General features: G+C 28.6%; 3 protein-coding genes across 8 annotated transcripts in view; 1 reads left to right on the forward strand and 2 right to left on the reverse strand.

Moving 5' to 3' along the window:
- The window catches only part of LOC132924172 (protein-cysteine N-palmitoyltransferase Rasp), a 41,511-nt gene that overhangs the window by 6,228 nt on the left and 7,380 nt on the right, over positions 1–27,903 (forward strand). The window contains exons 1-8 of one of the 6 annotated variants that reach the window (XM_060988341.1): positions 23,285–23,531; positions 25,857–26,018; positions 26,098–26,270; positions 26,356–26,553; positions 26,633–26,842; positions 26,904–27,050; positions 27,121–27,166; positions 27,224–27,341. In XM_060988341.1, the coding sequence (XP_060844324.1) occupies positions 25,901–26,018; positions 26,098–26,270; positions 26,356–26,553; positions 26,633–26,842; positions 26,904–27,050; positions 27,121–27,166; positions 27,224–27,341 (1,010 nt within the window). In that variant the 5' untranslated portion in view covers positions 23,285–23,531; positions 25,857–25,900. Of the gene's footprint in view, positions 1–23,182; positions 23,260–23,282; positions 23,532–25,856; positions 26,019–26,097; positions 26,271–26,355; positions 26,554–26,632; positions 26,843–26,903; positions 27,051–27,120; positions 27,342–27,903 lie in introns of those variants that run through there. The other 5 variants (XM_060988333.1, XM_060988360.1, XM_060988316.1 and 2 more) reach the window with 5 other exon arrangements.
- LOC132924162 (probable cytochrome P450 6a13) lies at positions 1,535–5,515 on the reverse strand. The gene is made up of 4 exons (XM_060988307.1): positions 4,404–5,515; positions 3,797–4,018; positions 2,553–2,804; positions 1,535–2,449 (listed from the first exon to the last, which is right to left on the reverse strand). The coding sequence occupies exons 1-4, from the start codon at positions 5,293–5,295 to the stop codon at positions 2,286–2,288; spliced, it is 1,530 nt and encodes a 509-aa protein (XP_060844290.1). The 5' UTR covers positions 5,296–5,515; the 3' UTR covers positions 1,535–2,285.
- On the reverse strand, positions 14,396–18,970 carry LOC132931188 (gamma-glutamyl hydrolase B-like). The gene is made up of 4 exons (XM_060997312.1): positions 18,638–18,970; positions 18,464–18,575; positions 17,403–17,635; positions 14,396–14,892 (listed from the first exon to the last, which is right to left on the reverse strand). Exons 1-4 carry the CDS (start codon positions 18,865–18,867, stop codon positions 14,520–14,522), a joined length of 948 nt encoding a protein of 315 aa, XP_060853295.1. The 5' UTR covers positions 18,868–18,970; the 3' UTR covers positions 14,396–14,519.

Genomic DNA, 27,903 nt, shown 5'->3' on the forward strand with positions numbered 1-27,903 from the left:
AAAATCATAGTACCAAATTTCCACCTAGATATGACTCGTAAACTACATAAATAGGTAAATATTTAATAATAATAGTATTTAAACTTAACTAAATAGTGCATAATTAGATAGAGACTTAGTATACTAATAATTTATCATTGAAATTGTGTTTTTATTATAGTTATTGTCTTATTGATTTATAATATTATAATATTTTAACCATATTATAATAACCATATAATGATATAAATGTGAATTTGAGTGTTTTTTGGCAATAGCTAACCTTTGAAACTATTAATGGACCGATTTAAATAAAATTGATTGATACGGCACAGACTCATCATACACTCAAAACGATCATTATCATGGCCAACGTTGGATTGACTTTTCATGGCAACCCCAGCCTGAATTGTCCCCCCAAGCGCGCCTGTCTAGGCCACGCTTCCCGGGCGGTCCCACGTACCGACGCCACTTATTCGAGCGGACTGGTCGTGATACACCGTACCTCATCCCATTATTGTTTTACCCCAATAAACACCAACGTTTGTCCAGAGGTCTTGTTCCATCAACCCAATACAAGGTCGGAGAAAATGTGCCTTCTATTTTAAAAACACGTGGCAGTTGCCTTAGGACCAGGCGTTATATCCAATCCGTCGCAGGCGGATTGCCCATCTTGGTCGGATTCAGTCACTATTTCATATATTATAATGTAATTATTTTTTTATGTAAAATGTAGTTTTAAAAATATATAGTATAGAATGTTTATATATTCACATTAGCTTCAATGATGTCTCTACAAAACAAAAAAATGGAAACTTTTATTTTGTACTTAGTTCAGATGTATATTGATGAAGATGGATCGTATCCTCCAACAATGAGGGCTCAGCATCATCGTCAACTTGAAAAACAGCCAACGTTTGTGAATCGTACCATTCGAATATTTTTATAGTACTCACCCATCTTTAATATTGATGAATGCCTTAAACAATTTTCAAATCAAAGTGAACATACAAATTCAGTCACGAAATAAAATAAAGTAAATAAAAACTTTAATGCCAAAAATAATGAAACAATTATAGACTTTAAAGACCAATTCATTGTTCCGTTCAGTATCTAGAAAAGATTCTTTAAGTTTTTTTAAATTATTTATATTATTTTTATTATTTACTATAATTTATACAATTGGACTTTTAAACGAAATTAAAGTATATATTAAATTTAAAAAAAATGTAATAATGTTCAAATTATAAGGTATAAATGAAGTTATTAAAGACTCAAGAGAGTTAATATTTATCATACAGGTAGTACTGAAATGTCTGAAATAGACCCGAAAGAGTTAACCGTTTATCATCGGGAAAGTCTATACGTCTTTAATATCAAGCAAATTTTCAAAAACTTTGTTCCACCTACGTTTTTAACATAGAAATACATCGACACTTTGGATTGATTTAAACTTAAAATACAAACATTAATTTGTTAAGTAAATATTGTTGACACTATTAAACTATTAAACAATAATGAATTTGTGGGTTCATAATAATAATATCCAACGGCATTAGGAAGACACGCGCATAGGCAACATAATATACTCGACAATCGTGTATACTGTATAATATTATATAATTTACATGAATCATACGTCGGTAACATTCGCGGGTACAATACGGATAACAATACAAATATAAAATTAACAACTACGAACATATTAGTATATTACCATTCATTGTAGAATAGTGGACTATTCAATAGACCAATAGAATAGCGTATTCAATAACCAATGCTATAAGCTATTACGTATAAAATGTAAATACTCATATAAAATAAAACGTTTCATTTGTTTACTATATCTCTTGACTCTTGTTAACTTTAGTTTTATTGTGTAAAATATGGCGTTTCGTGTATATCTACATGTTACAAATACAATGATATTAATTTTTTTTATTAAATTATAAAATAATTGTGAATTTATTTAGCACATTGAGTTATTATTAGGATATAATTATATTATGTTTTAAGTACTATATTATAATGCATGTCAAATAGACATTATTGAAGATGTCACTAATTGTATATTGGTATACCTGACACTCACTAATTTCCATAAATAAAAATGAATAACATCTATTTTAAACAATTGTTTTAATTATTTTAGGTATTATTTAAAGTTTAGATATATTGAGATTAACCTATCACCGTATACTAAATATAAATGGATATTTTTTTGACCTTTAGTAATAGTCACAATATAATAAGTTGAGTGTATAATTTTTAATAAGTTATTAGTTAATAAGCACCAATAATCATTTTTAAATCGATTGAAAACGCAACCAAATTCCATTTTTTGTGACCAATATGGGTAAACCGTTTCGAAATTTAAGCGGATATTCAGTTTTTTCACATGGTAAAACTCGAAACGTCGTCAATAGTTGTGAAAGAACCATTTTCATTTCCAATTCAGCAAATCGTTTTCCTATTTAATGACATAAATATAAATATATGTAATAATAACTATAAAATGTTTGAAACTTTAAACAGAGTATTTTTACATGCATTGTATTACTAAATATATTTACCTATACAAAATCGTGGTCCGTCGCCAAACGGTAAGTAAGTAGTAGACGGCCGTTTAGCCTTTTCTTCTGGAGAAAACCTTTCCGGATCAAATGTATACGGATCGGGGTAATATTTTGGATCATGATGAATACTATGTAAGGGTATCATGACCTTAGTCCCCTTTTCAATAACCAAAGACTCGCCTGGCACGTGGTATGTATTCACTGTTTCTCTGAATAACGCGCTGGTTACTCCGTACATACGCCCTGTTTCTAAATTATATAAAATCGAAAGTTTGAAAATATTATATTATATCCATTGTATAGAGCCAATTAAAAAAAAATAGTTAATTTCGTTTAAAATAAATTTGTTTATCGTTGTTGTCACTGTGCGTCTGTACCTACATGTTTACATATTATGCGTAATATATTGGTTAATCAATTTTTAATTATTAGAGGTTGGCTATGGGGCTTAGCATTATACATATAAATATAACTAAAGACCGAATTTTGCATAAAATGCATGTTGCTATTTTCAACATGATATAGTACATGAAGTCAACGAGTGTCTATGAAACATTACCAACTGCAGATTAAATATCAACATTTTATACTGCATATTTTTGCATATTATGACATTAGTGTATGTGTTCTGCATATTTTTGCACATTTTAACAAAGATACACCCAACCGTTTAAAAAGGTGTCAAACAAAAACAAAAAGATTATAGATACGTTAATATACCTATCAAATATTTTACGTTTCAAGCATATCTGGGCGCTAAATTCCCTTAGAAGTTGAAGCAAAAGCAAACAGCATTAAAAATTGAAAATAAATTTTAGATAAATTAAATGTGAAAACTGATTGTGCTTATATTATAGCAAATTTTTTATGTATCGTTGAAAGCATAAAAAAGCTTGAAAACTTTAATTTGTTACTTTGTAGACACTAGACTCGTTAAACATTTTAAAACAAGTGGAAAATTCTGCAATGAACTTCCTACAAGTGTAAATAGTACAATAAAATTAAAATAACATTTAAAAATGTTTTCAATTAAATTAAAAGACTAATGGTTTTTAAAGAAATTTCGAAAATACTTCAAGGTGACAGACGAAAGTGTTAATTTCAACGATTTTTCTGTTCCAAATTAATCCCTAACCGGATGTATTAGCCAATTTTAAATATGCACTAATAACCAATGTGGCAATGTTGAACGCCGTTTTTCATCTTACAAGTACATCGTACTTGTAAATCGTAATATTCACCTGCCAATACCATATCAGTGTAATGGAGATCCAATAAATAATCATTGCTCATTTTTCCATGTTCTTTCGACTTTGAATTCATCTCATCACGCATTTTGTCCTGGATGTATTGGTTTAGCGCCAACTGATACAAACAGAAACTCAACGTAGAAGACACGGGTTCAAAACCGGCAAGAAACATTAGGATCGAATTTGCAACAATGTCCTGTTCGGTAAATCCATCTGAAATAAATAATAAATAAAGATCAAAACACCGTGTCTTTTACAATAATATAGAGAAAAGTAATTATACGTTATCAATAGGTTGTCCAAGTAGATCAAAGATAATAATCTATAATAACAATATGCCATTTTCTTTTTATATTTTTTAAATATTTCAAGTGAAAAAAATATTCCATTGACCATTAACTCACTATATGATTTATAATTAAATAATTTATTAGATATGTTATACTAGGGTATTTTTGGTGCAGAAAAATATTTACTGAATTAAAAATGACATTGGATTAAAATACCTATATTGTTAATTTATTATTATTTTTGTGTAATATGATAAAATTGTCAGATAATCGGTAGAATAAGTATACAATGTAAGTATTAATTTTACTTTCTTCTGTCGAATTCAACACCAATTGTTTTCTTGCTTCTATCAAGCTCTGTGCCACGTCATGTCTGACTATGCCGTTAGCCTCCCTATACCTGATGACCTCGTTTAATGCCGACTCGTAAAACGCCGAAGCTTCGGGCGAAAACTCAGAGATTCCCAACAGTTTTGTCAATCTTGGCGACGTCAGTGACAACATTTGGGTGAAAAGAATCCTAAAATTTGTTTGGATTATTTGTTTTCCGTATTTGCGAAAATCTGAATCGTTGTTCTTGACAGTGTCTAATTTCAAACCGAAAGCACATGTCCCGATGACGTCTGTCGAGTATTTACTCATGATCTCCTTGACTTCGATCTGATCGTTTTCCTTTATTTTGGTCGCGATGAACCGCATCAACTCATCGCTGCACGCCACTATCTGGTTGTGGGTCATTTTTAACTTACCAGACGAGAATCCCGGGCTCAATTTCTGTCTCATTATTTTCCATTTGGGACCACACAAAAAGAACAGTCCGTTCGCTAGTATGTTTGTCGACGGGTCCTTGTGGAAGCCGCGGTCTGCGAAATTCGGGAAATCTTTGATCAGTATGGTGTTGATGAGCTCGGGGTCACGGATCATCAGGAATGGCGTTTTCATTTGATAAAAACCACAATATTTCTCGCCAGCAAACCGTTTGTAAATTCCGTCGAATGTCTCCACCTGGTGTTCGATCGCTGCTATCATTTTGAACGTGTTACCGATTAACGGCCACGGTGGCACATGGGGAACATTTAATTCTCGCCATTTTCCGTACGTGTTGGTTGAATAATAGTAAACTATTGCCAATACTGCAACAGCAACGCCGACAACCGTTGAAGATTCAAACAGATAATTGATGATATCACTCGAAATCATTATGATGATAAGTAACAATATTACGTTGGTGATAAATTATTATAATATTCGTTGCCAAATTCACTGCAACCGTGCAGGTCACAACATGCGTATGCGTCGATTACTGCCGTGTATACTTAGTGTACTGAGTATAGTAACTCAATCGTATGCAGTCACTGAGGCAGGTTCAAATTGTACCAAAACTTACTGATGTACCTACAGTCTACACTATTGCGCTTACGATTATTATCATTTTTCATTTATGTATAATATTAGTATCTACACACGAAGACTTCTTTATGCGCATAAATAGAAGGGGTATAAACAAATTATTGTATCTTTCGTAGGTGTATTTGTTTCGAGGTCAACTTGTTTGTTACTTGTTATACCTACGTCATTCGAATATGTATAAGATAAGTTTAATTTTAGACATAAGACAAATGAAGATTATACCCTATGTATAATTACAGGCTACAAACTGCGTGAGTGCCGTGAGTAATATAATATAAACTATTGTATGTATAATTTATCAATTTTTAATGATTGGACGCCTTTTTTTCTATATGGCTGTGCGAATGGTTGATGTGCCTGGAAAGACTCCTATAGACTATAACTACATCAAAAATATATCATTAATGTCGATTACAATTTAAATTCATGGCTGTACATGTAGTATGTTTCAATATAAACTATAATATAAAGTACATTACAATATAATATACATTACACACTAATACAATATAATATTTTTGTTTATATTTAAGTTAAAGACCCAAATGTTTGTATAATAATCGAAGTATGAACATTAATCATGGTATTCTGATTTTAATAGTAAACAACAATAATAAAAATAATATAATAATATAAAATAACTACTGTGATTTAACATCAAAAATATTAATAAAAAATATATCTAAAAAGTAAAAAACAGACCTCAACAAATTTCAAAACTGAAAAATTATTAGTTTCAAAATTAAATTCATTATTATCTAATTTTAATTTTGTGTTAAGAAAACTATGTTTTTTAGTATCAAGTATGGTTAAAATAATGCATTTTTTAATACAAATTCACAGCATTAATTATTATAATAATTGAATGTATTAATTCTCACAAAATGTTCTTTTTCGGTTTCTTTGATTTTTCATTTATTGTTAAGTAATATAACACTAAACATTGCTGCAATAATATCAACGGAATCCACCTTATACTATGATTACAAATTTCAATAGTTAAGAGTGTAATAATAATTTAAAAATTATAAATGTATTATATTTTATTAATCATAGTAATATATGTACGTGAATTTTATACGTTAGGTCGTTATATTAAGATTACATTGACAAACTCCAGTTACGGAGTATTATGAATTAAGCCCGTGAAATATACACAAAATAAATATTATTCAGATATTTGGAAGATTTAATTTTTAGCATCACACAGATAAGTACTATAAATTTCATATTTATATAATATTTATGTAAATAAAATATAGGTTAAGTGCGTATAATTATTAATATTCAACATCGATAACATTACCATACTATAAAATCTCGTGTTTTTTTCTAAACTTTTTAGCTGGACAATAATAATTGCGTACAATTTAGATATTAAACGGATATAATATTGTTTATTTATGTTTTTAATAGCATTTTAGTGTGGACACATAGGTTATAGTGTTATAGATACATACTTAATAAATATTCAACATAATCTTAGATTTCAACTAAATTAGTCACTAATGGTGTATATTCCAATATATAGAATGACTCATAATTATCGTTTTAGATTAAAGCCATTTTCCCCCAATAAAGAATAAAATAATAATAATATCTCCAATATGTTCTTAAGACTTAAGTCATATTATATATTTTTTGCAAAAATATTAAGTACCTATAAGTTATTATCTAACAATTATATTGTTTTAATGACATTTTTAAATTTAACCGCAGATCCGTGACCTGGCAACCGATACAACGAATAATAGTCATGATTTCCTTTACAGCTATGTTACTCTCCCTTCATAATACGGATATTCTGTTTACAACTCTACAAACCAAACTATTTTAATATTTTGAAAAATTGGGTACAATTTTAGACAAAAAATATGTTTGGAAGATAATATAGATACTATATTTTTTTATGGAGGAAAATCAACAAACATTGACTGTGGAGTAAATCGGCGTATCTCATACTCGTATTTGAAGGACCCATCTCAGGAGTTCTTTTTTTTTATTTTTGTGTGTCATCAAATTACGGCTTAAAGTGGCTTTTTTCTTTATTATAACCCAATTATTACGGTCTATATTATATAGTGTATTATATAAGATAATACTTTTTTCAGTTGTTACTAAAACTAAATTAACATATTAATTGCGTCTTACGTATTTTAATGTAAATAGAATGCAGCAAATTTACACGAGCTAACAGTATTCGACGCAAAAAGAGTTTTCTTTTCTATAAAAAATAAAAAAAAAACCAGATAAACTGCAAGATTTAAAAACAAAACATATCTGATCTATACTAATCAGTCAACATCAATGAAATCGAATTCTTTCTTATTATTGAAATGGATATAATGGTCTACCAATAATATCGACTCAAAATGACAACGTGTAGCAGTGTAGGTATATGACTTAAATAATAATTAAAAAATAAAAAAAACTTCTTTACGAACGAGTGTAGATGAAATGAAAATTAATATAATATTTTGCGCTGGTTATATGATATTATTAATAACTGTGTCTTAGATTTGCGCATATTACACAACCCACCACGCATAACATGAAATTGTATCCTATATATTATGTCATTTTAATTTATATGTGAGTAGGTATACTCCATTTATTGTTTTATGTCAAGTTGTGCGTATTAAAAACACTTATTTTTCAATTTTCAGTACAAGAATCGTATAGGATACTTAATTTATTTATTAATATATAGTTGTGTTTTTATTATAATTCACCTATAGTAAACGCAAACAATTTTTAATTTTGCGTATGACCTCGTTTTACGATACTTTTTTCAAAAACAACACAGAAAACTTAATTTTGTATTTAATTTTATAGGTACCTAGCTATATTTGTATTTAATATATTTTAACCAAACCTTGCAGAGGAAAAATGTCTAAAAAATAGTATGCTACTATTACTTTTTTTTATTTTTGTGTTTACTCTTTACTCTTCGGGGATATTATTATCTTTTTAAACAATTAAAATAATAATGAATAATATAAATATAATATTAAAAAAAAAAAATTACCGCACATATTACGAAACACCGATGAGATTTTGTTGAAATCATTTATCCACTGGTCACATTAATATATATTTATACATATTTATCTCCTTGACTGAAAATTGCCACGAGCACTTTAACGTGCGTTTTGACCTTTAACGTACGGGTATACGGCGAACGGAAGTATTAGTTTGCGACGACGGCTAATGCACGTGTAAATTACTGCGGACAGGACTTTGCCGTCGGAATTCGAAGACGTAAAAGAGGTAAAGGTAGTCTGCGGACAGCCACCGCACAGGTCCTGAATCCTGATACTGTGTAACCATTGTCCTGTCGGTAATGCTGTCTGTATACGGTCGCCGCCGATCTCATGCACCTACACCGGCTGCACCGTACCCGGAAACAGCAGCTGAGTCGTCGACACTGCTGACATTTTTATTCTAAGCAACTCACACACCGTACCGTCTTTGCCATAAATACGTCGTCGCTAACGTAGTCATCACTATTGGGTCCGAGTCGTGGTCCGCGTGTGTACCAATAGCCGCTGTATGGTCCGTCACGCTGCGATAGCGATAGCCACCGTGATAGTGTCGCGGTAATCGAAACATAGGACAATCAAAAAGAAGCGGAAATCCAAACGGCTTCAAGTGTACATCGCCATCATTCTATTAATGTACTTATGTGTGACCAATAAAATAATAATCATAACGATTATTACGACTGCATAATATCACACATGTGCGTCGTTACACTCCAAACGTCGATAACGATATTGTTAACCGCGTGTCATACTTCATAGTAATCGTTAGTTTATTATAATGATTTCATTTTTGTTGTATATTAAATTTGCAGATTTCTCTAACGGCGGTGACAGATCTGTTCCGTATGCCCATAAGCGAATTGTTAAAGTGCATCACGAGGTCTGCTTATGCGCACAGTCAACACGAACATTCAATATCCGGTCTATCCCATTATCATATATTTTGCGTAGAATATAAATAAACGATGCCAGATATACCTAATACCTGTACAATCATAGACATGCACACGGCGGAAAATATAAATTATATATATATAAAAACAAAACCATGTATCGTTTTGGTGCGTAAAATTCACAGCTACCCAACGATGTACCATTACTCGTTTTGCAGGCGTTCGTATTGCTTTTTCATTACCAATATACCGATCGTTTGTGCGTCGGCCGAGTTTTTTTTATCGTTGACACATCAGTTTTGTTGTCAATACGACCCTTATATGCACTTTTTCCGGACGACAACCTCAGCCTTCAGGCCTATAATATGAATGTGCTTCGTTACAACCGTGACGTAATATTATATATAGTATTATTGTCAATCAGTAGCCGATATATTAATATGTTTGTGGCTCGTCTTGGTTATCGGTACAGGCCATCGACATTCGATGGTTTTGTGTTCAATGGTTGCAACCCACTGCCATTAATTCGTTTTTATGGTATACCGAGCGCGGGCGGATGCGGTCGTTGTAAGCCGTGGTGTTCACGATGCATGAGAGAGACGAGTAAGCCGTCTCGTGCCGACAGTCGATTGTATAAAATCACCACAGATGTACTCGGATATTAGTCCACACAGCTACCGCTTGTATGTTGTGGAAACCCATTCTAATAGGAGTGAAATAAGTATGCCGTTACACGAATATCGTCGTATTTCCATAAACGCGTGTGTATAAACGTATGATTTAACGGTCGGTCACTCCATTACAAGGTGCAGTTATTGATATGAATTCGATCTCGGTATACATTTCCTTTAGTTGTGTTCTCGCGGGATATGCATATTGAGGGGATCATATCCATCCCAGTTTAGACTAATTTTTAGATCAAAATCCTAACTACAATCCTACTGGTCTATGAAAAGTAAAAAATTGTTTTACCTATATTAGCGAGTATTAACTTTAGCGCCCACATCTCCATGTAAATTGATATTTTCGGGGGAAAGGACTGTTTTGCGAATTTTAAATGTTCGCAGAAACATCAAATAGTATACATTCTACTAATTTAACCTATAATCATAATTTTATAATTTAAAATTATAAAGAAATTTTAACATTTAACGGATCAGACAGATTTGATATATTTTAGTAGTCTGAAACTGAACAATGAAGTGTTGATTATCATAATTAACTTATTTATTTTCCAAAAACAACCAACAATAATCGTTGATTAGAATTAATGTAATGTGAATAAATGCTTAAATGACTATAATTAAAAGTATATGTACTGTAATTAATATCTTGATTATTAAGTGTTTTTGGCGCGCAAAATGAATCTGCAACTCATCTAACAACGCGTGTAAAGTTTCGGAGTTCAAAAATAAATCGTTCACCGCGAAAATTTGCATAAAAGTTTATTTCAAAAAAGTGGCTTTTAGTGGAATTAGGTGTTAAATTTCTGAATATTAATGATTTTATTGATATAAAAATAATGTCTGATGGTCCCTTACGCACACTACAACGTTTTTAGAGGAATCTCGAGAACTCTACCATCTTAAAAACATGACTATTTGGTTTTTTTAGGTGAAAACGGTAAAAAGTGACAGCAGGGGCCATAATAATGAAAAAAAAAAAAATCCCAATTACTAAGTGTTTTTGGGCGTAAAATATTTTGGATATATTTCTAATGACTTGTGTAAAGTTTCGGATTTCAAAAATAAATCTTTCACCGCGAAAATTTGCATACGAGTTTTTTTCAAAAAAGTGGTTTTAGCGTACTTAGGTGCTTAATATTTGGTTTACGAGATTTTTTTGGTATAGAAAGAAAGCAGGACGGTCCCTTATGCACGTTACAACGTTTCTAGAGGCATCGCGAGTACGCGTATGCCGTACGCTCATACACATTTAACATTTTAACTTAACCTAACCAAGGACACGCACGGACGCTCAAAAACGATTTGTCATTCTAGTGTTCGACAGTAGGTATTTTGACGATTTTTGTGACGGACTTGTCACATTTACGTATAGTAAAGGTAATGCTACACGGTATACCACAAGCAGAGACGTACGCACACAATCTAATCAGTTAGTATCAGTATATATTATATGGTGACTGATATAGCACCGGCCGGCATCCGAAGTGTTAACGATGATATTTTGCGATAATGTAAACAGCGTGGAATCATACAAAGATACAATGTCGCTGTGTACGGACGACGATACAGCGCAGTTGACGAACCGACGACGTACGTAAATTTGTGGTTCTTAGGTGAAGCCGTCGCATAGGACGACTGCAGCGATGCGGGATGGGGGTACGAAAAAGAGGAGGAAGTTTGGCGATAAATCACCGACGCACGTTCTCCGGCACCCCGTCGTGTGTCGCACGCTCGGTTATATAGACGCGTTAGACCCCCTCTGCATGGCAGCCAGCCGAAAGACACCCACCTTTTACAAACGCACGGCCCGGCGGCGACGGCGACACGGTGGCTAGTCGTACCGGAGTGGACAACGTTGCTGCCTTATTAACGACACCAATAGCAGCTATGGCAACTGTTACTAATTTACGAGAGCTCGGTACAATATTAATCGTTACGGAACAATGCGATCGATTGCTTGATGTACATGAAACGTCATGTACAACGGTATATAGTTAGAGCGAGACTGCGTGTACTGCATTGTACGCACAAAGGTAACAACAAACGGTATATAGAGAAGTGGGCGTGCGGCGATGGAACAACCGGCGAAAAAGCCGGACAACAATGATAAAAATATTAAAGACGTACTGAAGCGTTTAACACCGAGTAGGTTGCCATGAAGTGGTGGCACACTCGGACGCACGACAATGTAAAAACGGCCCGGTGTACGACGTTTATACGCGTCGCAATTGTGCGTTAACGCGGGCGGAAGCTGACGGACGGCCGACGCATAAAAATAATACGGCGACCGATAAAGAAGGCGATCCAAATCGCAAACGGTATTTTGCGATCGTAATCGTTAAATACAATGTCGCCAATGTCGGTGTCGGAGACGTCTCACCAAGACATGGTAATAGTAAAAAAATAAAAATAAATCAAATATCGTGTGATACCAATGGGATTACGGAAACTCACAACCAATGGTCAGCATGCCTCGGAGTGCTGCAGTGACGACGTCTTGTTGCGATGGTACGACGACGGTGTACTGAACGAGATACATATAATATGTATTATATATATCCTGACTGTGGCTGTGATGACGATATTCATTTATTTATTATATATCAAAATATTGTAGTGACATAACTATACATCATTGTCGACATCGTGTCACGGACTAAACGGGGCACATTATAATTTGCATAGGCATCGGCATGCGGTCGTAATGCTGTATATTATATACAATATTATACATAATCAATCTGGCGCTTGCCTCACCGGCCGATATATTTGATTGGCATTGCCGTTGACCACCGCAACGCAGACCTGTGAACAATTTCCGTCGTAAGGTGCCACTATATCACCTTAATATTTGGTACTGTAGTCGGCCGGTGTCGTTAACCGCGCTTTTACAGCTAACCACCACATGCCGCCAAAGTCTTTGGGTGGCCGAATAAAGTGCGCAGTGGACTTATACCGACATAAGTAGCTTACTTATTGCAGTGGCGTCATTGGAACCTCGCAAAGTATACATTTGGGTATTTAAAATCCAATATTGTAATAATTTGGCCCACTTTATAAATTGATCGGCTTCAAAAATTAATAGTAGCTACGCCACGCGCATTAAAAAAAAAAAAAAAAAAAAAAATTAAAATAACGCCACTGACTTATTGCAGCATTTTCTACGTGTGTTGTCGCAGTCGTCTTATTCGACGATAACACACGAGGTCTACTTACGAAGTTACGAACGACCGGTATATATTATGTAATATGTGATGGCAATACAAATTATATACCAATTACCAAGACGAATGGTGAATTGTTAGGCGGCTACTCATTTTACACACTAAAACGATATTATGATTTTAAGTGTACCAATACACTCGTCACTCAATTAACACTTACTAATTTTTAGTTATGTATATTATCCTTTTTTTTTTGTTCAATACTTATGAAACTTTTAAACAATTATAATCTTCTAACAAAAAAGAACATTATTAGTACCTATAAGACCTAACATTCTTTTTCAAAAGACTTTTAACTAAAAATATCCATTCAGCTATATTATATTATTATGTTCTCGACTGACGGTATACTACTACACTGAGTGTCCAGTTAAATCAGCAGCAGATAGTATGTTTAAACACTTCGATTAGACATTATAATATATTGTTATCATAAATGTGCTGCTCTACACATAAAATGTAGTGAAATTGTCTGTACAATGCGCCAGACAAGCCGAGTAATGCGATACACATAATGTATTAATGTATATTATTATTATATTTATATTATTTGATAATTTTAGCTTTTTTATACAGGCATTATTAGTTATAAGTATAGGTAGTTACTATATCATTAAATATAAATACTAGTACATATTTATAATCAATGGTAGTATATTGAAATATGTACATCTATAAATATATGTATAGTATACAAATATTGTATATTTATATGGGTGTCACTGGTTTCGGTTAAAAATGAACTTTCCGTTTTCCGTCAAATTAGAAAAAAACGTAATTTCTTCTTCCACCAGTTATAAATTATAGAATTTTAAAGTTTGGGAACTTTTGTAAGTAAAGATTTAATAATATTATATTTTTTTAGTAACTATTATATAAATTCAATTTTTTCCATATAAACGGACTATGATAAATGATATACATATTGTTACCAAAACTGTGCAAATATAACACTGTATTTAGTAAATATAGTAGGTAGTAATATCTAGTCTAGGTTAGGTTATATTTTATATAGGTACCTAATATAGATAATATTATACGTATTATATTTATATGATATTATGTCAATTTATTTTTATGTAACTCAAAATTAAATAACATATTTCTGTAAATACTGTAAAACATTAACAATAAATTCTTGAAACATTTAAAATGAACAATTGATTTTTATTCACTAAAAAAGTATATTTCCTCGAAAGAATAGTTTAATTTTCCTACATACGTAGTAGGGTAATTATAAATTAGTTCATTTTCTAGCGTACTATTTTTGATATAATATATGTGATTATTTTTACGACATTCATTGACAAACCAATCGTAAAAATAGCGTGCTGAATATATTGCTGACCAACTATGAGGGTCATTCCTTTTCCATTCATAGGCATTTTTTTCTGGATGAAATTGTAATCCCACAAATGGATAATTTTTAGCTTCTATTGTGGATATGAACGTCAAATTATTGGAATCATTATTTATCGTTATGGAATTCCAAAAGTGATCTAATTTCATTGATGTAAAGTTACTTTTTGTTATACATTGTCTGTAAAAAAAAAATAAAATACTGTGAAGACTTTTATAAAGGTCCTTAAAAAAGTTTAAACATATAAATTAATAAAATCATTATCAATTTTAATGTATGATATATTTTTGAGATTTAAGATCAATTAAAAATGTTTCAAGTTTTTAGAAATTTTTATTTTTAATTTGATTTTCTATCTTATCTACATTGATATAGAGTTATTTAGGAACAATATTATCTATTGCAATAAGCACTTACTTTTAAGTTGTTAATATATACACTATAAGAAACTTTTAAATTAATCACAATTATATTATTTGGTAGTTTGGATACTGAAACTGAAATATATTTTAATTTGTAGCATTCAAAATTATATAATTTTCTTATGTAGCTTGGCATTGTTCCCCTCCCCTTTTCTTAATGACGACAACTTATACAGTTATACTGACTTTTTTCTCCCTAATTACGTAATATGCGTTTAAAATGTTTAAATATGTATATGATAATAGCCAATTATTAACAATTATTAAATCCAAAATACTCCGACTTCGGTCTCAGTATTCATCCGAGTAATATTGTCACCTTATGAGTTATAATCCACTGAACGTAATAACCGAAAGTAAACGAAATGAATAAAATATTTTTTCGAAAAACTAATTTTGTTAGTATTTTTTCCAAATGTTTTTTCTTAATAATTTTTTTTTAAAATTGTAATATCTTTATAATATTATTGTACTTATATAAGTACTTGAAAAATAATGCTTAATGGTTTAAATAGTTGTAGCCTTATAGGTGTAAAATTATTATTTAACTATTTAGTGTATACTGTATACATACATTATAGTTTAAAAAAATATAATATTATTAAATCTTTACGTAAGGGTTCCAAAATTTTATTTTTTATGTACCTACCTATCTATCACTTATGGTAATACAGTAAAACTTCCATGTAACGGACTTTCATAAAGCATTATTTTTGACAACCATAATACCTTCGTTGTAAATCATGCATAAATATATCTCTGTATAAAGAATTTAATGTTTCTATATAACGAATAAACTATTCGATAATAAACCCGTTTTTGTAAACAGAATAGAAACATTTTACGAAAAAGTAAAATATACTTTTTAAATTTTTTTTTTTTTAATACAATATAGAATATGAAATATACAAATCTGAAATATGTAATCATGTAAAATAAAAAATATGTAATTCTATTTAACAAATTCCTCTGATGTATTACGATTTTTTTTTTTTGCTCCCATGCAACTTTCTTAAATGGAAGTTTCGCTGTAGGGCTAGGATTTCTATGCATTTGCATGTTTTTTTCCTTAAGTCCAAATTGATTGGTTGTCAGATATGTCCACGATTTGGCTTATTCTTGATTAAATAGTACAATTTTTTTTTGCATATTTTTACAAATTTTGAACATAATACATATAATTGCATATATATAAATTGTTGAGAATCTTGTTAATTTGAAATGGTATTTATTACGTATATGGTATTTAAATGTCTATAATTATTGGTTTATTTGTCGAATTATCGTAAATATACTACCTATAATTACTAAAATTAACTTACTACTAAAAAAGAATAAGGGATTCAAAACATTTCAAAAAATGTTTAACATTATAAACGGTGATTCTAAAACGGAAGAAAAAGATGTAAATATTACTTTAAATCCAGGACAAATCACGTAAATTAAATATGTTCCAAAAAGTTCGTGTGATGTGGAAAATAGTTTCAGCCATTATAAATCTTCGATTTAATTGCCGGTCGTTCACATTTTAAAATTTAAAAAACATGATTTAATAATAGCATGTAATAATATTAATTAATAAATTTATTTTTGCATATTTTGGTAAATAAAATGCATATACTACAGTTTTACTGCATAGAAGTCTTAGCCCTAATTATAAGTAAGATTCAGGACTTCTTGCATTTGCATTTTTTTTTGTAGTGATCGTATAGATTATTCTAGGTGAGTTATAAATTTGTTTTATGAAACAGCGAAACTAAATACTAAGTTTAAATTGCATATTTTTGCATAATTTGTCATATTGTTGGAAAAGTGCATATTTGAGCATTTCATATTTTTTAAATTTGTATGTAGGTACGTAAAGTAAAATAGTCAGGAAAAATCTTACTTGGAAAAATTCAAAAACATTTTTTTTAAATAAATTAAGGTCATGGTCTGTTGTATCTGACTCATAATATGTATGTTTACAATAGTCTCTTTGTAGTTTAAGAATCAACATTTTCATGAAAACTTTTAACAGTTATATAGTAATCTCAAGAATTCTATGTAAACGTCCTATTTCAGTATTATACATATACTATATAGGTACTAATATATATATATATATATATATATATATATATATATATATGTATATTATATATATTAGGTAATTATCTGTAAATTGTCATTGCGATCCATTATGTATTATCAATTGATGGGATACCTAGATTATATCTAAACTTATAGTTTTATATATTGTATAAATTATTAAATAGTTAAACATACTTATGATGGTTAGCTGTAACTGGTTCTGTAAGTAGTATATTTCGAACATCCTTTGGCATTGTTTTGAATAACACACTTTTTACTTCCATTGTTGGTATTAGATTTAGAGGTAAATTCATGTCATAAGAATTACAGCGTGTTAAAGGGTTTTTTCCATCAATGGATGCGATTAGAAGAAGTTCAAATCCTAGACAAATTCCAAGGATTGGAAATCGATCTCCGTTGTCATTTATCTAGAAAAAAATTGTAATCCTATGATATTTCTGAATAAATTGAAAAACAGTTTTAAATAAATTGATGTATATAACTGACTACTGAGTCAATATAATAAGCATTTTAATATTTTTTGAAATGAAATGAAAAGAACAATTATTTATTTTGTTTCATTGATGTGTGTTTTTTTTTTATCTTTTGGGTCAGCAAAAATTCTCCAATTCTTAACTTTAGGGATGATTTCTGGTAGCAAATTGAATCTAGCTGGTACCTTAGGGGGTCAAAATTATAGGTAATTTTCTTAACAATTTCCAAAAAAAAAAGAAAAATAATAAGGAAAAACTGGAATTTTTTTGTTAAACCAATTTAAGACAATATTATTATTGATTTATTTATTTTGTTATATTTTAAAAACGAATAACCGTAAAAAATTTGAATTTGAAATGTTCACTAAGTAATTATAATCATTTACTATGTATGATATAATTTTCAAAATTATTTGCCAATAAATTTATTGAGCTAGATGATTCAAATTTTTGATTTTTTTTTTTTAGATGATAATAAAAATTAGTGAATGGTTAAGAATAGTTTAAAATTTAAAGGTAATAATAAAGTTTTCTATTGTTGTGACTTTAACAATGTGTTATTTATCTTTTAAGTATAAAAAATAAAATTTATCAAAATAAACCCAATTATTCTTATTAAATTTTTCTACAAAGTCGTTTCTTATCTTTAAAATATTTTTATTTTATTTTTTCTGTACAACCTGTTCTGCAACGTAACTAAGAATTGTCAAAATGTTTGCCTTATATTTAATTAATACATAATAATAATAATACATTATTTACCTTTTTGGAAATACGAAAAATTTCATTTGTCGATTGGCTTATTCCAAAACTAATATTAAACGCACTTCCTCCTCCAGGGACCAATATACCATTTACATTTTTCACTATATCACTATAACATTTTAGAATTGTTAATTGTGTTGTATGAAATATAATTGTTCTGTTGTTACATACTTGTAATATTCAGTGGTTCTATTGGTGAAAACTGGCACAACACGTCCTCCAGAAGCTTCAATTGCTTTAACATAAGATGCAGCTATATATGAGTTATTAGATGGTTTAATATTGTTAAAACTAGACCAATAAACTTCTTGTGTTAGTATTCCGATCACTGGTTTTTCATTACAAATGGTTAGTTTAGTAACAAAACCAAAAATTATAGTAAGAAAAACTGGTAAATACATTTTGTTACCAATTTTATCTGAACTAAATTTAAATATTAACGATTGATACTAGTTACCAGTACTCACTAAAGTAGACTAAGTAGAGTATACATCTTTTTGTGTGTACTAATATGAATTTTATAAGAATGTGATTAAAATGTACATAACATTGTCTACATTATCTGCATTATCTAATCGAATGGTTAAATTAACATAATATATTTATGTTTAATTTAACCTTATAGTGACGTCGTACCGGTCGAAGGTCTGTTATATTTTAATATTCTTCATCAATGCCTTATATTATATGTATATATCTATTATATTGTCTCCAAATAATTTTACCAATATTTCAAAATTAATATGCTATTAGCTGAATTAACAATTTACAAATCAAATATATTTTACACAGCCTATAAAGTATAACATATATATTATGTAGGTATTACCTATAAAGTTATGTAAAAATGTATTACGAATAGCATACTTTAATATTAAACGATTTTCTAAACGCTGTATTACCTGTAGTACATTTTTACTTTATTGATTTTTAATCAAGTAAGTATGGCAATTGAACAGAAAAATTTCAAGAATTTTTGTTAAATAGGAAAATGATAAAAATGTAACTCAGTTGTAATGAGTAGGTGGATAATTATTGGAAATATTTAATTTGTTACAGTTACAAAAATAGTTATTTTTTTGCTATTTTTTTATTTAGCGTGGTAGATTACCGTAACTGGAGAACGGATTTTGTTATTTGGGGTATTGTTAGATTCACATTGGCTAGGAGAAGTGCTGTGAAGATTTTCAGAACTTTATCTTCAATTGTTGACTCACTACAAAGCTATAAAGCTTTCTCCGTTCTCCGGTTTCAGAGCTCTATCTCACTAAATGAAAATGAAAATAAAATATATTATACATATTACATACATATTGCATACAATTAATAAATGTCTAAAAATTGAAAATCAAGAAAGTTTACATGCCGATCTCTGACTTGGCAAGCGTTTCGTTTTTTCATTATTTTTTTCTAATGGCACTCAACTAAAACAAAAATCATTAGGAAATACCTTAATTCAGTGTTTCCCAATCTTTTTGTAACGGTGACTCTCAAATTTATCCCTTGTTGGTTACGCGACCCACCCCCACTAAAAAAAGTGTGATTGATATATAGTATGTTTATACATATTTTATTAGTGTGTAAGTTTAGTCAGTCGCGACCCATAAAAAAAATTTCACGACCCATAGGTTGGGAAACACTGGTTTAATTGAACCTATATGTTGAATATAGATATGTGAAAATAAAATGTACTAAATATCACGAATATTTCTTATTTTAATTATTTATTGAATTATAAAATAAAATAACTTATTATTTAAATAACTCAAATTTTAAACATTGATAATATTAATTACAAATTTTACTAAAATTTTCCATAAAGGAGATCTTTTGATAAATTCGAATCTAGTTAAATGTTTGTGTATGTTTTTTTAATGATGTATTTTTCATTCGTTTTAAAATGAACATTGGTCTGTACTTCATTTGCCGAATTTTGAACCCATCTACAGGGACGAATTTAGAGGGGGCGGGGAAGTTTAACCCCCCCCTCCACACTTAAGACACCCGGTTCATAAGAATAGATAAGATTAAATATTATATACCTACTATATTACAGTGTGTACTTGCACAGTTAAAAAAACCCTGTCGATCACGAGTTCGATAGCATTACATATTATTAATTCGGAATCGATCATTAAGTTTTTTCTGACCAACGTGCAACTGCGCGAGTACACCGTAAGTCAGATGTGTGATTGACACGTTTTTCTATTTTGTTGCTAGTATTAGTATATAAGTATGACTATTATAACTAATTAATTGTTATAAATACAACCAAATAAAAAAAATAATAATTAAATAAATTAAAAACATTGGAAACTATAATATATTATTTTCAAAACATAAATATACACGTTATATCAAGGAAATTATAAACTGACAATTTTTAATGAGTTCAATATAGGAATTTTTTTAGTCGAGTTTAGTTTGTTAAACTTACATCACGTATGTTTCTATTTCACATATGTCGAATTCAAGGGTGCCCGCAGAGAAGCATGCCCGCCCGCTATTTTAGTAAATATTAAATATTAATTGTTTTATTAATTTATTATCTACTCGCATGGCTTAAGAGGACGATACACCCACATGTGTTGTCTCTGTCTTACTAATGTAGATCATAGCAAATTTGCGTTCAGCAGAACACATTTTGTGATATTAGCTTTAATACTATAGAGTAAATTTACCTATTATATCAAATTTAAAGGCAAGAATATTATCTAGGCAATGTCTTATGCTTTTATTGATATTATCATTATTTATTTTAAAGTGAGTTATGAACATTTTAAAGTTATAATATTTTACATAGCTAATTCACTTTAAAATGATAATATAAATAAAATCATATGACATTGCCTAGATAATATTCTTAGCTTTAAGTTTGATTTTAAATTACATTATGTACTTATTACTTACCAATTACAATTAATTAATTAACTTGGACTTAATAATAAAGGTTATTATTATTTTTTATTTATCCGGCTGTAGAGCTTCAGAAAGAATGTAAGATATTCCTGACTTTCGTCTCTTCATTTCGAACCTATGACATTCGGGAATACCTATATGATGTTATGTTTATTCGTGAGGGTGTAACTCAATTAGCGCAAATTGCAAATAGAGGGTTTATTAGGTTATGTTTTATGTAGTTGATTTTGGATTTTTCTACCAATCACATTTGACGAAGGAAGATTTTCTATAAGTACTTCTATTAATAATACTAATAAAAATGTAAATGTAAACAATACAGAGATGAGGTAAATTAAAAACCGGGCTGTAGTTCAAGACGAGTCAGTGATAAATAATAATGTTGTGTTATAATGTGAAAATATTTTTACACACCTATAAATAATAGGAGTGGTAGTAAAACTTTTATTAATTGCATGTGCTATCAAAATTATTCCTCTGTGCGCTACTGAGTTAAAGTATAATATTTTATGATACCTACATTTATATTGCTTTTATACCTAGTAATTCAAGTATTTTACTATTATTTATACTGTAGATCGAATTATTTATTGATTAAAACATTGCATTTATTATATTTAATTTAATTATTATTATAGCACTTATATATTTATATCATGTATTCATGTATTAATGTATTATTGTTCTTAACTTTTGAATCAATAGTCAAAATTAGTAAATAGTAAAAATTGAAAGTTATAGGTATACGTACAACGTACTATGTATAGAAGATAGTATGCAAGGTGTACCTATAAAAATTTTATTCTCGGTTATTTTTAAAAGAACTAGACGTCTAAACATTTTTACTTTTGACCCTCCAAAGTAATATTCATATATAATTTTCTACTAAAAACCAGTAATCACCCTCAAAGTCGAAAAATAATGAAAATCGAAGCATTTTCACTGCTGCAAAAAGTGATAACTCACAAAAATAAAAAAATACCCATCATTGTAACATTATAAAATCAAAATTTAACTACTAGCTCAGAATCTAAAACTAAAAAAAAACTTCAAAAATGTATATTAATTGTTATATTTTTTATTTGTTAATTTATTTTATACTGTTTAGCGTTTATTATATTCTATTATTATTATGGGTCTAGTCAAGGTGTTATCTTATCGATGAAAACCAGCACTATCGTAGTATTGCTATCGCATAATTTATGTTGTAAAACAAAAACAAAAATTGACAAGTCAAATACTTTAAATGATAAAATAACTATAGTGTCATAGTATCAATTTACAATTTGTCGAATGTCTATATGTATAGTGTTTTCCCAAAACCAGTGTTCTCTTTAAATGCTACAACTGGTATAGCGCAGTATTAGACTTCTATAATATTGTATGATTTAGCCAAATTCGGCGATTATGACCTTGAACACCATAACAGTAAATATTTCGATTTCTGTTAGTTACTTAAAATTGTTAAAAAGTTATTACCTCTAGATATTTATATTTTCTCAACAATTTCTCTAATAACAAAAATCATAAAATATTGGTTTATATTACAATTTAGGTGACACTAATATTGACTATTGAGTATTGAATATTGACTATTGAATAATACCTATAGGAAGAAATATAAAATAATATTGTCCACCAAAAACTTGACCGCCATCTGGCATTATAATTTTAAATCATTTGATTGTAATCATCTAAGGTAACCACTACCACTTTGATATCATATCTTGAATACAATGTGTCAATGTGATACATACAATGCATGCACTACCCTTATTTTGAATAAGTTAACAGTTTACAATAAATGTTCTGTTGTTATTATTATTTAAATACTTGTTGACTGTAGTACCTAATTGTTAGTTGTTAATGTGTAGGTAATAGTATATCATTCAAATTTAAATATTGTCACAAATTCTAATTTCAATTTTTATTTTGTTTTTTTTATTATATCAAACAATATTAACTATTAACAACTGGATATTAAACTTTTTGTATACTTATTAAGGTTTTTACTACTGTTATGTTTCTTGTGATGGATTGTGACTTATTAAAATACTTTTTGGTGATAATGAATAATACAATGTATTTAAATTTTCATGCTATTTAGTTTTTATTTTGAATAGAAATGATATTAAAAATGAGTATTGTAAGTAGACCATAATTATATGATAAATTAAGTAAATTTAGTTTAAAAAAATAACAATTGTAATAGTTACTACTCTGTGTAATTTTGTTGTCCGGGTATGTAAAAGCATTATATATCAATTAAGTTATCTAACTTTATGAGGGACCTTTAGGTATATTTACAATGTTTTTACTTTAGTATACCAACAACAATATCAATAATATTACTTAATGCACACTATGTATTGTTATTCAATTAAAATTTTCTACCTATGTCTAATATTGTGTCCAATTGTTATGTTATACTATGCGCTAATTTAGTATTGTTAAATTGTAAGACCTACCCTGTGCAATGATTTCTTTGTATTTCTTTGTGGGAAATTATGTATAGTATCATACTGTCTGAATAATTTATATTATAGATGTATCAAATTATGATATGTATGATATTTTAGTAATTTTTAAATTAATAATTGGATATGGGACTAACTAAGGACAAGTTTGATTTAAATTGGGTGATTGTTCTGTCGAGGAGATAATGTTAGCGTTGATAACAAATAAATAAAATAAAAATTCTACTAATTAAAAAAAAATTATCTAGTTATTAAAATACAAAGAACAATACACACAATTATGTAACTAGCAAATGTTCAACAATTAAAACATTATCAAGCTGATAATAGTTTTGATAATTGTATTTAATAAATTAAGGAAAATAAAATTTATATATTTTGTTATTATGTCAGATTTTATTAAATATTTGTTCTAACTAAAAATGCAGATCAATAATGTGATTAAAATTATGTTTATTTAATTGTATTTAAATAATTAAAAAAAATTATTTTATAACTATTTTTTGTTTTATTTATAATTATATTTTCTTATACTTCTATGTTGTGGAAGTAGTTTTTCATGGCAAGTTAGAAGTGTAAACAACAAAATAGTATTTAGAAATTATTCTTCAACTAAATTGATGGAATGTTCATGAATCAACTTTGAATGATTAATAGCTTATTGTTAGAAATGGTAGCTGATTTAGCTAAGCTAGTTTAAATTAGAGTACAAAATAAGAAACAAAACAAAAAACTAAAAAAATGTATCAATAGTATAATAATGGTACATTTTACATTAAAAACTTTTTAACTGCCATTTTTTATGCTATTATCATTGAGTTTATATTTTACTCAATTTTATTTGGTATTAATAACTTTATTTGACTAACCACATTTTTATATTTTTTTATTCTATTTGACTTATTAAATTATTATATGATCAGTCATCTTTCAATGTATGCAATGCAAATAATTAAAAAAAATGTAATTTAATAATTTTATTAATCTATTAAACAATTAATTTGATGTATATGTTCTTTATTTAATTTATTTACACATTTATTTATTTCATGATCAAATATACCAGAACACCCGATCAGTTGAATTATTGAACCAATTTTTTAATCAGAAAATTAAAATTAATGTTTAATAAAATCTTATATAATAGCAAAATATAGAAGTTTGGCTTTTATTTTTGTGATTTTTTTTCATGGTTCATACCAAATAGGTTTGTGCCCAAGTAAATAGGATGCATATAATATAATATTTATACAGTATAACAATATAATAATATTAAAACCATAAGTATGAGCTTAAGTGATTTATATATTAAAGATGAGGGGTCCTTGTTTGCTTGTTTCAGTAGTCGCTTCATTGGTTCATTGGACATATAATTGGTTGAGCGAAGAGGAATGTGAAAAAGTGTTTTATAGTGAGTAAGATGTGAAGTCCCTTCAAAATTAATGTGTAAAAAAAGTGAGCAAAGATCAATAGCTGGAGATAAGTAACCTTCCAAAGAAGGAAATGTTTTGAGAGTAATAACAGTCAGCTAAAGACTTTAGCCTAAAGTAGAGGAAGAAATGGTTATGAGGTGGGTAGGAATACTTAGTATATCTAACATAGCTGAGGAATTTCCTCTGACACCTTTAACCTAAAAACAAGAACTAGCACAATGAAAACTGCAGTATAGTTTTCAAGAATGGTTCTGACAAAAGCACAGTATAAGGATTTAGGCAAAATTACAAATTTAAATATTATATAATTATGATAAAAAAGAATCATGTTTGATTAAAACAAATATCTATTGAAATGCACATTATTGTTATTATTAGTTATAATAATTAAGTAAAAAATTGTCTATAATAGTATAATACATATTTTTTTTCAATAATTCAACACTAATCAAATCATATTCCAGATTTTAAATTTTCACTGTAATTATATAAATGAATAATGAATAGAATGTGTCATTTTTATATTGCAATTTAATACCATCAGACTTTAATTATTTTTAGGTATTACAAATTATTTAATTTAAATATACATAACAATATTCAAAATGAAAAAGGTGGAAAATCAATATGTACCATTGCATTATTTTGAAATATCTTGCTATACTGTTATATGGGCATCAGGCATAATTTATGCTGCTTATAATTTATTAGATGTCAGTTCCAGTAAGAACCTTATGGAAAATATTTTATCTTTTGTTTTGCTATAAAAAAAAAAACATAGATATACATTTTTTTTTATTAGGTCTAAAGAATTCAGAAATACCTGACTTAGTACCTGGATGGTCATGGCTCGGTCGAAGAAAAGATACTTGCCCAGAATGGAGGATATGGACTACATTTCTTATGTACTCATTAGGTCCATGGGTTATTTTACATTCATCAATTCTACTAATAATACAACATTATTTTTCAAAGGTATTTTATTCACAATAGGTAGTTTATGTATTATAGAGAATTGACAAATTATAAATATTAATAATTTTGTTCTTATTTTATATAGATATCAACAATTCGTGATATATGGTTCATAACTGTTACAAGCTTATGTACTGCTTATAATTTTGGATTATTATCAGTCTTTATATTTATTGGTCTGACTTTGATTTATTACTGTTTATTATTATTTGGTAATCAAATTTCTATTTGGATTACAAGCATATTACTATTGGGAGTTTGGACATACAATGATTCTTTATTTGTAAGGAAATTAAAAATTGTTAATTATCTATAAATTTATACTATATAGTATATACCTATTAATAATTGTATGTTTTTAGACTATTATCGATTCTAGTTCAGATGGAGAGATCGCATACTTATTACTTTTGACATTATACTGGCATCAACTACGCTGTATAAGTTTTTCACTTGGCTCATTGCATAAAGCTAAAAGTAAAACTTTGCCAAATTGTCTACACTTTTTAGCATATTCATTTTACTTACCGTGTTTTTTCTTTGGACCAATAATTATTTACAAAAAAATAAATGTAATTTCATTTGAAAAATTTATTATTTTAATTCCTTTAATATTTTCTTTTATTACAACAGGATGCAAATACAAATACTACCACAAAACCATTGTGTCAACGTTTGACTAAACTCATAATAAATTTGATTAGATACTTTTTCTGGATGTTTTTTGTTGAGTTTATATTACATTATGTTTACATTAATATGTTTTTGCAAAATATCAAAGTATGTTCTGTTTATCTAATTACAAAATTATATATTTAGTTTTGCTGATATTATTATTATTATTTTTTAGGTTTTTAAACATTTTGGAATTTCAGCACTTAGTGGGTTTGGTTTTGGTATGGGACAATTTTTTTTCATTAAGTACACGTTTATCTATGGTACTGTGATTACAGTTGCAAAATTTGATGAATATTTTGAACCACCCAAGCCACCAAAATGCATTTCACGGATTTATTTATATTCTGATATGTGGAGAAGTTTTGATCGAGGACTTTACAACTTTTTAAAAGAGTAAGTTAAATTAAATTATTTAATGTGTATAAATTTAGTTATAAATATGTAGGAATTTTAGCTTAAATGAAAAGTTTACCCTACCTTAGGTATTTTTAATTTTATGTCTTAAAATATTATAATACATAATATTTACAGTTAAATAAATATCTAAAACAATGTATTCAATTGCAAGGTGGTATACATTTATAATATATAAAACTATTTTAAAAGGTAGAATATTATTCTATATGCATATATTTATATAAAAATATATGAAATATTTGAAAAGTAAGGGCCGTTTTGTTATAAAAAGTATTATAATCATAAGAACAGTATGTTTTAAATGATTTAGTGTATATGAAACAGCGCCGGATTGGCAAGATATCAGCCTACTGAGTTTTAGAATTTCTAATATTTGATTACAGTTATAGTTACTTTACGGTTTAAATAATTCAAATCAATTATATTTTCTACCTATTTTATCACAAAAATAAAAATAAAATATGATCAAACACTTAAAACCAGCTTATATTTTGAGCGGCTCATCGAGTTTTCCTCAGTAGCTCACCAGACCAATCCG

This window comes from Rhopalosiphum padi, chromosome 1 (genome assembly GCF_020882245.1).
Source record: "Rhopalosiphum padi isolate XX-2018 chromosome 1, ASM2088224v1, whole genome shotgun sequence".
NCBI classification, from domain to species: Eukaryota; Metazoa; Arthropoda; class Insecta; order Hemiptera; family Aphididae; genus Rhopalosiphum; species Rhopalosiphum padi.